Below are 14,142 nucleotides of genomic sequence, written 5' to 3' on the forward strand. Positions count from 1 at the left end.
GAGATCCAGCCCAACTTCATATAAACACATCTCCTGCCTGGGTCTTAGGAACTGCTCTCAAGTGGAATCCCGTCTTGTTCTCAAAGCTTTGCTCCTCTCCTTAAGGAATAAAGAGACATCTCTTTTAAAAGGTAAAAAGTTGAGCGACTACTAGGGAAAACTTCTTGCCGAGGCCCTTACCACGCTCCACCCTCCAGGCCACTGTCTCTGGGTTGGGAAAAGGGTTTCTCTAACCATGAGGAAGAGCCTCCCGCTCTGGCTCCAGAGACTGAACAGCCCCTGGGCCATGACAGAGATCACGAATCGCTTTACCTTCTGTGCCCAGCGAGGGGGGAGGGGAGGTTCAGTTTCTGTCGAGCCTGGTAGAACTAACTTCACATGTCTGATGCCACTAAAAGCACTGGCCCCTTTTTTGCCAGGGTGAATGAAGAGAACAGGCCAGAGATCAGCTGTAGACATTTATTGAATCATCTGTTGCACCGACGCTACATTGTACTTCACAGACAACTGGCCACAGGCAAAGTAAAATAAACCACAAGGGATCAGCGTCCAGGGGGCCTCCTTAATCATCCAACATACACGTTGGCAAACAGACCAGTTTACAGATTTTTACTGCAGATTTAAGGTTCCGTTTCTCTAAGTGGCATTCTGAGGCGGGGGGGGGGGGGGGGGGGGGCGGGTAGATACACAGTTGTACTTTGGTAGTTTGTCCAAGCAGGAGTCTCTCCACCTGTAAAATACCTGGCTATTCAGCGTGAGCCAGGTGGTGAAAGAATTGACGGAGCCCCTTCCTGGCGGAGCACGCGGTGTAGCCTCCAGGCTCCTGGCGGAGCACGCGGTGTAGCCTCCAGACAAGCTGCGGCGGAGGCAGGGAGGCTGGGTCAGGGAGGCCGGGAGAGGCTCCGAGGGGCCTGGGCAGCCCTGCTGGGGAGGGCTCCGGACCTGCAGGCACCTGCTGGGAGAACTGGCGTTGTTGCCTAAGGCAGGGCCTGTGGCAAAGCGGAGGGTTAGAAATCTGAGCATCAGAAGCGGCCAGCCCCTTTCTCTAAGGCAGCGGTTAGGTGAGAAAAAGGCAACCCATCTACAGAACAGTAGCCGGGCTTAGAAACCTCATTCATTTCTTCACTTAAGTAAGCTGTGTCTGTCTCAAACTGTCATGTTCCTCAAAGCCCAGAAAATGAGGAAAACAAGAAGAGAGCATTCCCCAAGTCCAAGAAGCACAAGGTCAATGCTCTGATCACGTTACTTCCAGACTGAATCCAAAGAGTGACTCAGGCGGCAGCATAACACACTTACACAGCTGGGGGGAATTAACCCAATTCCAACTCCGTCCCAACCTCCTGCAAAGATGGGCCCAGGTAAGGGGATGAGGCTTTCCTCCTGGACAGAAGCAGGCAGCCCTGCCTTCCCCACTGAAAGGGAAAGGGGGCAACAGGGCAGTTTTTTTGTTTAAAAACAAAAACAAAAACAAAAACAAGACGTACGCCCTCGGCCTCGAGTCAGAGCCAGCCTGTGAGGGCAGGGACACCGGGGGCACTGGTGGCCCGGGCCCCTGCAGGGAGTGGCCAGCCCACCACCCAGCCCGCCAGTGCGAGGGGCCACCTCCTTCCCCTTCTCTCAGCCGCCAAGTACAGTTTGTCTCAGTCCTGTGCCCTGTCCCTCTCCCAGCACAGCATCTTGGGGCTGAGGACTCAAGAAAGGGGAGGCCAAGAGCACAGCTGGGCCGAAGCCACATCTCTAGAGCTTCCCAGGGGCCAGTCCCTCCCCTCTCCTGGGGAACCTCGCTCCGAATACCAACATAGTTTACACATAATATCACTTGCTCTACTGCCAAAGACTGGGTCCATTCACACCACCGTGTTATTCAGACTAGCGAGACTCCTGGTTTGAATTCAGTGTTACATAAAGCAAGTCTTGGCCTTGCCAGGCCTGTCGCTGAGCCCCAGTTTATCCCACAGCTTTGTGCTCTCTGCAGCCACTGGACGCGGCCCAGCATCCGCTGCCTCAAGGGGAGAGCCACCCTGCATCTCCTTCAGGGATCTATGCCTTTGTGACCAGGACTGACCACCCAAAACTCTACCCAAAGCTTCTTGATTTGAGGGGGTGACAGCGACAACAGGGGCAGGGGTCTGTGCATGACTAACAGGACTCTAAAGCAGCAGCAAGGAGAAGAAAGTAGAGGAGGTCAAGCCCTAAACCCCAGAAATCAGCGCTCGAGGGGGAACGCTGCCCCCACGGTCCCTACCGACATTGCCGAGCCCTCCCCGAGAGCCACCCGGCCTAAAGACGGCCTCGACAGGGCACGGCAAAGACGCCTATCAGAACCTCCCAGAACCGAGGAGGCCAGCCGCAGCCAGATCCTCCCTGTGGGACAAGGGCAGGCCATCACTGGGAGCTGGGGCTGTCACCCTCGGTCAGCGTCTTGAAGTCCATGGAGAGAGCTTGTTCCTCCGCCTGGGGTGGCCGTTTCCAGTCAGCGCGAGTCAAAATGTAGAGCACAGTCACGCCAAAGCCGGCCAGCAGCAAGCCCAGCGTGTTGGCCAGGATGCCCTCAGGCTCAAACGTGCTATACTTGGTCCTGCAGGGTTTGGGTGGAAGGGAGAAGCCACCCGAGGGGTCACGGTCAGGCCCAAATGCCATTCACACCAAGGCCAGGAAGCTGGCGTGGTATTCCAATCCCAGCCCCACCCGTCCCCCGCCCGGAGAGGAAAACCGCTGCTTCGCTAACTCCACAAGAAGAAGCTGCCTCAGAAGGCAGAGGCCCAGGGAAGCAGAGGGCAGGGCTCCGTCTCCCGAGGCCCGTGGTGGCACAGGACACTCACCCAAGTTTAAACAGCAGCGCCTCCTTCAGGCCCAGCAGGGCTGTGCCCACAGCGAGCAGGAAGATGGTGGCGCCAAAGAAGATGTGCTGCGGGCGGTAGCGGCTCCGCAGAGAAAACGAAGCTCCAGGGAACAGGAAGAAGCCAAAGCCCACGAGCCACTACAAGGAAAGGCGGGGTGGTGCCGGAGACTGAGCCGGCCGCCGTCTGACCCACCCGAGGTCACCCCACGTAGGCCGTGTCCACACGCAGTCTGGGAACCCCTCCATCCACCGCTTGGCTTTCTTCACCTCAAGAGCGGGGGTGGGGGGAGCAGTAAGCGCTTTTGGGAAAGGTCCTGGCCCCGGCACTCGAGGCCTATCTCGGTTCATCGCGCTCGTACACTTGGAAGCCCGGGCCCGTGGCCAGACACATGTGCCGCGTCAGCTGGAAGGCGGCCTGGGTCTGAGGCACCCTCGCCTGGGAGATTCTGGCTTTCGTACCCACTTGGGGATCCGAAAGCAGCGTCCAACTGTGCTAAAGCACCTCCTCCACTCTCAGGCACACGCCCGGGAAAGCGGGCCCTTCTGTGGCACAGGCGGCCCCGTCGTGGCCTCGTGCACCCCCGCCCCCGCCCCACCGCCGTGGCTCGGAACCGCCCACCTGCACGAAGTAGAGAACAAACGCCAGGATGCCACACCAGCTGTGCAGGCTGTACAGGTCAGCGTAGCCCTTCTTCCTGTGGTAGTCGAACACCGCCACCAGGCCTAGACCGGAGAGAGGGGCCGTGTGAGGACAGGGCTGGTGGGGAGGGGAGCGGGTGAGGTGACCCAAGGGAAACCCAACCAGCCGGGACTTCTGGGATCTGGTCCCGGCTTGAGGGCTGCCAGCACCCAGCGTCCCAGCCGGGGATGCCTGGGGGGTGGGGGATCGCGGGAGGGATGGGGACGGGACCACAACAGAACCGGCGTGGAGACCAGACGTGTCAAGCGGCGACCCCCCCAAGTTAGAAGCAGAGGTGGGGGAAAGGGAAAGCCGTGCCCAGGAACTCACCCACCAGGGCGATGATGAACGCGAAGACGTGTAGCAGCCCGTGCAGGACTTTGGTTGTGCGTTTGGTCTCGTTCCTGAAGACACGGTAAACCAGCAGGGCTTTCAGGGAGTGAGAAAGAAAGGGAAGGTCAGGCCCGCCTGCCACAGGCAGCGAGGAGACGCAGCTTGGCTGGCAGAGGTGATCTACACCAAGGGCTTGGCAAGGCACCCCAGCCACAGGCAGTAGGACAGGAAACAGACTCGGTGGGGCCTCGCGGGGGCCCTCGGGTAGGTGTGCCCTAGCGCCCCTGCCGCCACCACTTTCTTATCAAGTGTCCCGTGTATTCTGGGCTGTGTCCTCGGTTCGTCATGCAGTCACGCTGAGGTGTCACCAAGCTTCTGAGTTCACCTCTTAGCTCTGATGGTCCTCAAATAGCCCAGTATTGAAGCTGAGCAGATACTCACTACCTTCCGCAACCAGGTTCCCTAGGTGGGGAACCCGATTCCCAAGCTAATCCCCCTCACAGGGCTGAGCCGGACAGGGCCAGGTGGCACGGGGAATGCCTCTTAGGAATCTGCTGCTGGGGAATGGCTGTCACCAGGACCGCCCCTAGGAAGAATGGGTCAAGCAGATCCAGATCCAGCTTTCCTGTTACCAGAGCAGACCACACAGAAGGCAGGGTGGGAGCCAGGCACAGCCTCACTCCTGCCCCAGAGAGGAGCTGCAGCTCTGCCAAGTCCACCATTCCCCCAACACATACACACATGCACACGCACACACATGCGCACACACACGCACACTCACCGTTTTTCTTCCAACTTCAAACCACCCCTGCAGAAGCCAGCCTCAGCTCACAGCCCAGCCCCTGGGCTGCTTGCTCTACATGCACACCCTTGGATGCTCCACAAGCCTCAGGCCCCTAGATTTGGATGCCTGGTGTTCCCAGGCCCCAAGCCAGCTTCCTTCCTGTCTTTTCTAGAATCTTAGATGTGTCTAAGTGCAGGAGACCCCAGGGATGAGAGGGTTCCTGCAAACCGCCGCTCTCAGGAGCAAGGGTGGGACTCACCATCTCCCTGCAGGAAGATCAGGCCTATGACCATGCAGAGGGGATGCACGTTGAACTGCAGGACGCCCTGCCAGGCGATGCCGCCCCTGTACAGACCGAGCCAGGCACCGGTCGTGGCCACCGCGATCAGGCCCAGCAGCTGGGAGAAAGCTACGTAGTAAGGCAGCGCCCTGGGGGTGGCCGCCAGGCCTGCGTGGCTCTCCATGCTGAGGCAGCTGCTGGAGGGAAAACAGCAAAGCTCAGAGTGGCCCACAGCTTCCAGAGGCCACGTCCCGGCCTCCCGATGCCCGCTGCCCCCTTCCACCCACCTCTCCCGGCCCCTGTGCTACAGCAGTGCTTCCATCCCTTCCCGAGATTCAAGTACAGCTCAGCAGAGGTGCCCCGCTTCCCCCAGAGACAGACAGGCCAGCACCTGGCTGTGAGATGCAGTGAGGGTGCAAGTGAAGGTCCTCCAGATTCAGAGGTGGGGGGACGTGCCTGTGCCTTGCATTCTGTTTCCCAAGGCCCTGGCTTTTCTCAGGTGGGGCTCACAGAGGAGGTTCAGAGAAGTGAGAAAATCCCTTGAAGGTACAGAGTTAGTCACGGTTTGTCCTCCAGATGGGTCACAAGTACGTCCAGAGAGAACGAGAAAGCTGACATCCCTGCACCCATGCACCCAGCGTGTGGCCGTGTGGCCTACAGAAGGAGAAATCCTGCCCTCCCCAGGAGCCTGGGTGCAGCCTCCACAGCTGCCCCCGTGCTCTGACCCTGCCTGAAGACGACGTGGGGAACAGGAGCAGCCCCACAGCCTGCTCCCCCTGCCACAACTTCCTCCCCCACGCTCAGGGCCCGCCAGGTCTGCACCCCTACTCAGGACAGGGAGTAGCACCTTGGCATTCAGAGCCCATGGGGTGTTTCATACACATCACTTAATTCATAGCCATCCTGTATGGGACAGTAAAGCAGGTAGTTACTGTCCCTGTGCCACAGATACGAAAGTGGCAGTTCCAGGAGGCTTGGGAAAGTCTTGCTCAGGGGTCTGTGCATGTGTGCCTGTGTGTGTGCACCTGCATGCGTGTGTACGTGTGTGCATGTGTTTGTGTGTGTGGTATGCGCATTTTCTGGCTCCTCTGCCCAGTGCACCCCCATGTTAGCCTCCCCCAGGGTCAGGATGGCCTTTGCGCAAGCTCTTCACCCTGAATCGGATAGTTCTCCAGACCCGGAGCCCAGGCCTGGCCCACACGCCCAGTCAGGAGAGGCAGCCAGGGCACGAGGCCAGCGATGAACAAGGATGGCCTCCTCCATCTGTCTGCCTCGGTGCTGCAGGGTCCCGAGCCCACAGAGAGAGGTTCTCTGCCCGCAGTGTCCTGGGCTTTCCGAGCAGCAGTGGAAACATTCCAGAGAATGACAGCAGTGCAGAGACATGGCCTAGTGGGTTCTGGGTCTCCCTCTAACACCCAGCGCTTGCTGTCTCTCTCCACCCTGTACCGCTCAAGAACTAGTGTCCAGTCGGCCCGGTCTTCTACTAGTAATTGGGGAGGTCTCTTTTTACCCCCCGATTCTCTCTGCCACATCTGACAAATTTTGGCAACTTCACCATTAAAAAAAGTTGGGGGCAGTGGCGAGTGTTACTAATACATACTCCCTACAGTAAACTACAGATTAACATAAAAAGGGAAAAAATTACAAGTAATCAGCATTTTCATGTGTGTCCTTACATCCTTTTTTTCTACAAACATATACATTCTTTTATAAAAACAGAGACATACCGATTTCTAACCTGCTTTTCTACCTTAACAGTAGATCCTGTGAATCTTTTCCTGTCCATGAATATACATTCACATCATTGTCTCAATGACAACACAAGACTGCACCATACAGCTGTTCCACACTTTAACCAGACCCCAATCCCAACTGTTCAACATTTAGCCAACTTCCAGTTTTTCACTAAATAAACCACACCATGTGATCACCTTTGCACATGTGTCTCATTAATTCCTAAATGAAGAAATGGAATCCTGCAGCAAGGCTATGTTCTCGTTTAGGTTTTTGACATTTTATCAAATGATCTTCCAAACACACTCCCATAGCAGGTGGGAACACCTGTTTCCAGAAGCCCTGGCAGACAATGAACCCCTATTTCTGAGACTCTTGCCACCGTCCATATCTGTCACCTTTACCCAAGGCAACTCCTACATCTAGGGCCAGTTCTGTCCTCTCCCCCAAATACAAACCCCATTTCTAGCTACCCACCATACATCTCTACCGACATCAGCAAACACTTCAAACTCCTCTGCACATCCCCAGTCAATTCATCTGCCCATCGTCGTCATAACCGAATCCAATCCTGACCTCGTGCAGGTGGCCGCTGCAGCTGTCCTCCTGGTCCCGACGCGGACACCTCTACAGACAGGCCACCGAATCCTCGGGGTTCTCCCCCAGGGTCCCCACCATCACTTCCCTCCTGGCCATCTTCATTGCCACCACCCCAGCCAGAGCATGGAGCTTCCACCCCAATCTCTGTACCCCTTCTAACCCGCCAGACCTGCCAGGGGCAAGGACGAGGACGAGGCCGGTTCCCCGACTCATGTTGTCCCACCTTGTGCAAACGGGGGCGGCTGCCAGTGAAATGGCAACACTTGTAACACGATCCTAACTCAGTTTCCATCTGCAGCCCCGCATCTTCTCACCAAGTCCACTCAGCTTCCCTGGCTCTCACCACACTCTGCCTCACTCCCTGCGCCTCACTTCTGGCTCCCTGCCGCTCACCCTCCCCTCCATCCACCTGCCCCACAACCTGAAAGGGACATTTCTTTCTTCTCTGTCCCCACCTCTGCATCCCCAACGCTGGCCTGGAGCCCACTTACCCCGTCGGCAGTCTGCCTGCCTGCCACGAAGCTCGCCTGTGCCTGTCTGCTGTCGTGCCTCCTCCGAGGAACGCGTCCTACTCTTCCTTGGGTCTCCTGGGGATCTATTCCTCTGCCCTAACTCTAACAGGAAAAATCTACCGGAGAGAGGCTGTCCTCCGGTCACTTGTTCTCCGTCCTCCCCGCCTTTATTAGATTTATCCCCAGAGAGCCCGGGGCACAGTCAGAATCTGATTAGCTCTGAATCAGGAAGAACAGAAGGAACGTGCTCTGCTGCTGGCAGACCTGCCACAGCTTCTCCCTGCCCAGCAGAAGAACCAACGACAGCAGAGGGAGCTCAGGGTCGCAAAGGGGATCGTCGCCCCTGTATCTCGGAGCTGCTCTGTGGCCGGGCAAGCCAGAGCCAGCATGTTTCCCTCCCGGCCAGTCTCCTAAGGAGGCAGACGGGAACCAGAGCAAGGTTCTCTTCAGGGCTGTGATGTTATGACTTACAAGAAATATATAGGATGGGGGCACCCGGGTGGCTCAGTCGGTTAAGCTTCTGATTTCAGCTCAGGTCCTGATCTCACAGTCTGTGGGTTCGAGCCCCGTGTCGGGCTCTGTGCTGACAGCTGAGAGCCTGGAGCCTGCTTCGGATTCTGCATCTCCCTCTCCCTCTGCCCCTCCCCCCTCTGTGCTCCTTGTGCTCTCTCTCTCTCTCAAAAAATAAACATTTAAAAACTTAAATATATATATTTATTAAATTACATATATTAATATATATTAATTTATATTAAATTAAACATATATATATATATATATGATGGAGCTCCTAAAACTTCTAAAGCTCCTAAAATTTCCCAAGAAAGCCCTAATGCTGTCTTCTGTTATGTTACTGAGCCCCTAGATAACCTGTAGATGGGGGGGGGGGGTTGGGTGCCAGGGGAACTATGTGACTGAAGGCTGTACCTTTGAGTTCCACCCCTCAACCTCTAGGGAGGGAGAAGACAGCAGATTTGTTCAATCACCAATGGCCAATGATCTAATCACCCCTGTCTCTGTGCTGAAGCCTCCATTAAAATTCAAAAGGAGCTTCCAGGGGGGAGGACGGCTACCCTAGTTCCCTGGGGATAGAGGCTCCTGTGCTCCGGACCCTTCCGGACCTCGCCCTACCTACCTCTTCAATCTGGCTGTTCCTGAGTCACATCCTTTTGTCATAAACCTAATAAGTAAAATAACTCTCTGAGCTCTGTGAGCTGCTCTAGCAAATTAACTGAACCTGAGGAGAAGGCCATGGGAACCTCTTATCTACAGCAGGTGAGTCGGAAGCACAGGTGCCAACCTGGGTTTGCGACTGGCCTCTGAAGTGGGGGCAGTCTCGTGGGCCTGAGCCCTTAACCTGCCATCTCCAGGTAGACAGTGTCAGGATGGAGTTAAATTGTAGGACCTCAGTCAGTGTCTGCTGTCAACTAGGGAAGTAGCTGGTGGCACTGAAAAGAAATCACACTTTGGAGCAGTGAGGTGACCGCACGGGGGGCTCTGCCGCTCTGCATTGTACACTTCCACCCTGAACTCCCCAGGAAGGCAGACTGCTGATGCCGTCTGCACCCACCGCGGCAAAGAGCGGGGGTGCCCGCTCGTGCTGGGGGGATGCCAGGGGCCTCACGGCAGACTGTTTGTTCTCCATATCTATGAGTCTCTTACGTTCTGTCCCCCTCCCTGTTCTTACATTATTTTTGTTGCCCTTCCCTTATGATCATCAGCATTCTTTCACGGAACCTTTGCCATACAACTATGGTGAGAGGAGTGCTGTCCCAAATCAATGCGTGAGGACACTGGGGCTCAAAGAGGATAAAGGACATGCCCTAAATTACCAGCAGCAAATAGCTGCTCATTTGTTCATCGAGCCCCTGCCGTGTGCTGGCAAATACTGCTGGACACCGGAGCTATACAGATCAGACTCGATCCCTGCCTTCAAGGAGCTTGCAGACAAGTTACACAGCCGATGCAGATTTTCTTAGTCAAGGGTAGTAAGAATTCAAGCCACAAGTTCAACTCAGGCCGCCAAGAGCACTTTCCACTATACGCACGGAAGACAGTTTTCCCCACCTTAATACCTTGAGGTGGCACTCCCTGAACAGCTGGCTGTCTGGTGGCAGTGTGGCTTTGCCGAGAATCTAGGGTGGAGCTCTCGTGCTTTCCAAATACTGAAGCCAATCAAGGATCCAAATGGGCATGTGCCAAAGAGGTCGCTTTGAAACAGAGCTCCAAGGAGGTCTCTCCCTGTCCCAGGCCAGGCCTCCTGTACCCCTCACCCCTCAGGAAACCATGCTCCTAAGGCGGTTTAAGCCCACCACGGCAACAAGCACCAGTGTTCCCTGGGAGCTCTCCTGGGAGCGAAGGAAGCAGGACGGGAACAGGTAGTTAAGAGAGACGGGGTGGCAGGAGGATGAGCCAGCTGCTCCATGAGATCTTCCTGTCAACTGCTCCAAAGGCAGCTCACCTGCCCCACCTGTCCTAGGGAACTAAGCATCCGGGTAATGAGGCAACCAGGAGGAAGCCACAGATAAAGGATGACCTTTGGAACTATGGAGGACCAATCCATCTCCCCCACCCTCCCTTCCAATTTGAGGGTGATTTCAGCCCAAGTATGAGGGATGCAGGAAAGCTCACACCAAGCAAGACCATCCTGCCTCGGGCAGGCCTGTCTGTGCCTTGCCTACAGGTGACCCCGCAGTCCAAAAGTTCCGAGTGTGAAAGATCCAGATTCCTTCAGCAATGGCATTCACCTGTTGCCTATTCGGTTCAAGTCACTGGCAACCTATCTTTGTGCAAGGAGGGGCTGCTTCCAATTGCTGAAGAGAGACCGCATCCTACTGACTCTGGCTGGAATCCGACCCATCCACAAACACATTTTGCATGTGCAAACTTTGAAAGCAGTTGAGATTCACTCCCTAGCAAGCAAATGCCTTTGAATCAGGCCCCTTCATTTCCCAAACCAGACAGTGAGAACACTCTCTTCCCTGCCAGCTGGGTTGGCCCCCAGAACCCCGGGCCTCCTTTGTTCCCAGAGCAGAAGTGTGGGGGGCAGCATCAAGGGCCTTGAAGCTGCCACTCTCCACCCCAAAGTTCCCCTCTGCCGGGCAGACCAGAGTTATGGAAGCAGAGGAGGCTCTGATAGCCCTCAGAGCCCCTTACACAGCCACCCTCCTTCCTGTCAGAGCACCAGACGGGGGTGACAGCTCTGGCAGCTTCTGGAACTTTGGGCTGAGACAGTCACCCCTCCCCTCCCACACCAACTTGCAGTCAGACTCCACTTAATGTCATCAAAAAGGGACAGGAGATACCCGCAGGGGTTGAACGTGCTGAGAATCACTCTCCTCATGCCCACAGTTTTGTTAAAAGGCCACCAGGCCTAATCTCATTATGAGGACCAGACACTGCCCATGTCCTAGAGCCTGGAGGCAGGCAGCCTGGCCTGGCTGCAGCCCTCCTTGGCCACAGCAGGGTTTTAATTGGGTTAGGCAAGATTATATTGGGGACAGAGGTTACATCTTTTCTAAGATCTAACCAACCCTCCCTCCCCCCCATTGAAGGGATGACTCAATTGCCCTAGAATGCCCTAGAATGTGATGGAAGAGAAAGCAAAGTGAAGGTTGAGCTGTCAGGCAGGGCCCCAAGTAGCCGGCAGGAAGAAAGCAAAGCCTGGTTCTCCATTAGGTACAGTGGGCTTGGTGCCAGGGTTTCCAATACTTGTAGGGACCCACAAAAAATGTTATGATTTCTGCTAAAATCAGAAGGAGAAACAAACTTAGTGCTGAAGAAAATGTTTTAATTTTTAATCTGGCCTGGATTATACTTGTCTTTATACCAACACAATTGTAAAATATAGGGTTTTTTTAATTGTTGTAAAATATAGGGTTTTTTAAAAATTGGTATTATTTTTAGTGGAAGAAGGGTCCCAGCAAGGCAAAAGTGCCTACGACCCATGAATGCAGCTCTGGTCAAACGGATGTATTTTTAAAGCCAGCCCCTCTGCATCTGACTCTGTGGTCCTGGTCAAGCCAAGTCCCCTCTCCGAGCCTGCTTCCTCATCCACAAGATAGGGGATATCGATAGTCCCCTATCGATAGTCCCACCTCATTACTCACTGGCCTGGCAAAAAATAAGGGGGATAAATATGTAATAGCGGTTAGCAGAGTGCCTGCCACATGGTAGATACTCAATCAGATAACAGTCTGACAAAAACTAAATCTGGCCCTCATAGCACCTTGCGAAGAGTAAGGTGAAGAGTCACACACATCAGAAGTTGTTGACACAAGAGGTTTGGGGCCACAGAGAGCCAGATGGCAGCACTACCCCCTCTCATAAACCCACACTCCCCTCTGTCCACTCTCCGTCCCCCACTGGGCAGAAAACCCTGGATCTGGGGCAGCTTTCTCCACCAATACCTTCTGGTGCTGCTGAAGCACACCGCCTTAGCAGAAGCCCAGCTCTGCGGGCCCAGGGAAGGCGGCCAGGGCGGGAAGCGGTGGGGCAGGCAGGCTCCACCTCCAAGTCCGGGAGGCTCCTCCTGCGTGGGGGTGGGGTGGCAGCAGCCCTCTCTCTATGTGGGTCTCACTTTGGCACTTACGAGTTTTCCCTCGGTATTTTCTGCCTCAAACCCAATTTCAGAAGAGAAATCAAGGTATCTAAGAGAAGGTGACAAAGCTTTGGGATTTCTTCATTTGCTGTGAAAACAAAGGAATAGAATCCAGACATCCTGAGACGAGCTTCATTTAATGAGATTCAGAAAATCCCCAAAGACTGCCAAGTTCCGGGGTATGACGGAAGAGAGGCCACCTCGAGGAGAAAAGCTGGGGACAGGGTCTCCTTCTCTGTGGAGCCCTGGGGGAGAGAGCAGGCAGAGAGTGGAGGTGGCCCTGCCATCACCTAGGTGTCAAAGGCAGCAGGGGACCCCTTCCTCCGCTCAGTTCTGCACCCCCTGTCCCCACAGCCCAGGGGCCTACCAGGCCCAATCCAGCGAGCCAGGATTTCCCAAACGAGGAACTCCTACCCTCACACCACTAAGCTGCGGATGTTCCAGAACAAGGAAGGGATCTCCTAGCTAGCCATTTCACCCCCCCCCCCCCCACAAGAGGAGAGAGGCGAAGCTGAGGGAGGGCCCGCCACCAGCAAAGCAGGTGGGCCCGTTTCAGGTTTCAAAAGAACAGTCGTGGCAAATGGCGGTTGATCCACATCTACCCCAGCTCGTTTCTAGAACGTGGCAGAATATCAGCCGTGAGCCCACTGACAAGCGTGGGGTCACCTGCCGCTCGGTTCTAACTTCCGCAGACTGGCACGGAGGCTGAACCAGGGCCGGAGGCCGGCAGCTCCAGCAAGGAGCACGGCCAGCTCTTTCACCTCCGGCCCAGCCGCGTGGGGCTCGGCAGCAGCTGAGGTGAGGTGAGCGGCGGGTGCGGTGGCGGAGGAGGGACTCGCGGCGGCTCGGCGCGGGGGGCGGGCCCATCCCGCTGCGGGCGCACCTGGGCCCCCTCCCCGACTCCGCGCGGGGGCTCGGCTCGCACCCACCCGCCCGGGCCGCCTACCTGGCCGGGCGCCGGGCCCGGAGCTCGTCCCCGCCGCGCAGCGCCCCACCGCGGACCCACAGGCGAGCTCCCCACGCCGCGCCCCGGCCGCTCAGCCGGTTCCGGCGGCCGCGCCCGCCGCGGAGCTACGGCGTCTCCATGGCGACAGGGCGGCGGGTGGGGCGCAAGGCGGGCGGCGCGGCGGGGGTCACGCTGAGGGCAGGGGGCGTCGGAAGTGCTTCCCTCACGTGCCCGCGCTTGCTGCAGGGCCCGGCCGCCACTGATGCCCAGGTGAATGGACGCGGCCCCGCCGGGTCCCGGGCCCCGACCTTGACGCCGCGTGACAGGGACTGCGGCGCAGGGCGATGAGGGGTGACAGCCGCGGCCACCGTGACCCCGGCCTTCTGGACCCGAGCTCGGGTAACCTCCGAAATCCGGGCCTCGCGACCCGGCCTACGGGAACCCCGCGTTCAGGGACGCAAGGGGGTCTGCGACCCCGTGGGTGTGGCGGCCTCCTGCCCAGGCCTGACGCGGAGGCCGCGGGCGCGGCGGGGGGGGGGGGGGGGGGGCGCTGCGGAGTGGGGACCGGGACCCGGGAGGGGGACTGAGCCCGGGAGACGACGGAAGGGGCTGCAGGCCGGGAGAGCAGCGGCCGGGCCTCGGCCTGGGGTTCGCGCTTCCAGATTCCCTCCCTCCCCCTCTTCACTCCCACCACCTTCCCCTCCCCCTCGCCCCGCCCCGGGCTCAGGTGGCCACTAGGTGTCAGACACGGCCCGGGCCAGGGCCCACGCTGCAGCTTCTGCAGCTCTGGGGGAACACACCTTCTTCCTCCCTGCCCCGAGGGAGATGTCAC

At 57.1% G+C, this 14,142-nt stretch overlaps 1 protein-coding gene across 2 annotated transcripts; it reads right to left on the reverse strand.

The window, feature by feature from the left end:
• Window positions 1–445: 445 nt before the first annotated feature.
• On the reverse strand, window positions 446–13,449 carry CYB561 (cytochrome b561). 2 transcript variants are annotated; one of them, XM_023244577.2, is made up of 6 exons: window positions 13,311–13,449; window positions 4,898–5,112; window positions 3,852–3,950; window positions 3,462–3,565; window positions 2,823–2,980; window positions 446–2,578 (listed from the first exon to the last, which is right to left on the reverse strand). In XM_023244577.2, the coding sequence occupies exons 2-6, from the start codon at window positions 5,100–5,102 to the stop codon at window positions 2,386–2,388; spliced, it is 759 nt and encodes a 252-aa protein (XP_023100345.2). In that variant the 5' UTR covers window positions 5,103–5,112; window positions 13,311–13,449; the 3' UTR covers window positions 446–2,385. The 2 variants fall into 2 exon arrangements, with proteins under 2 accessions (XP_023100345.2, XP_023100346.2); XM_023244578.2 differs by having other exon boundaries at window positions 4,898–5,115; window positions 13,311–13,448.
• Window positions 13,450–14,142: the final 693 nt, after the last annotated feature.

This window comes from Felis catus, chromosome E1 (assembly GCF_018350175.1).
Source record: "Felis catus isolate Fca126 chromosome E1, F.catus_Fca126_mat1.0, whole genome shotgun sequence".
NCBI lineage: Eukaryota > Metazoa > Chordata > Mammalia > Carnivora > Felidae > Felis > Felis catus.

Bases quoted from the DNA above. Each gene is read 5' to 3' on its own strand.
- CYB561 (XM_023244577.2), bottom strand. From the start codon at position 5,102: ATGGAGAGCCACGCAGGCCTGGCGGCCACCCCCAGGGCGCTGCCTTAC. The intron at 3,951-4,897 runs GTGAGTCCCACC...ACTCCCTGAAAG, and splicing joins GATCTTCCTGCAGGGAGATG to CCCTGCTGGTTTACCGTGTC. The intron at 2,981-3,461 runs GTGGGCGGTTCC...CTTTCCTTGTAG, and splicing joins TTGTTCTCTACTTCGTGCAG to TGGCTCGTGGGCTTTGGCTT.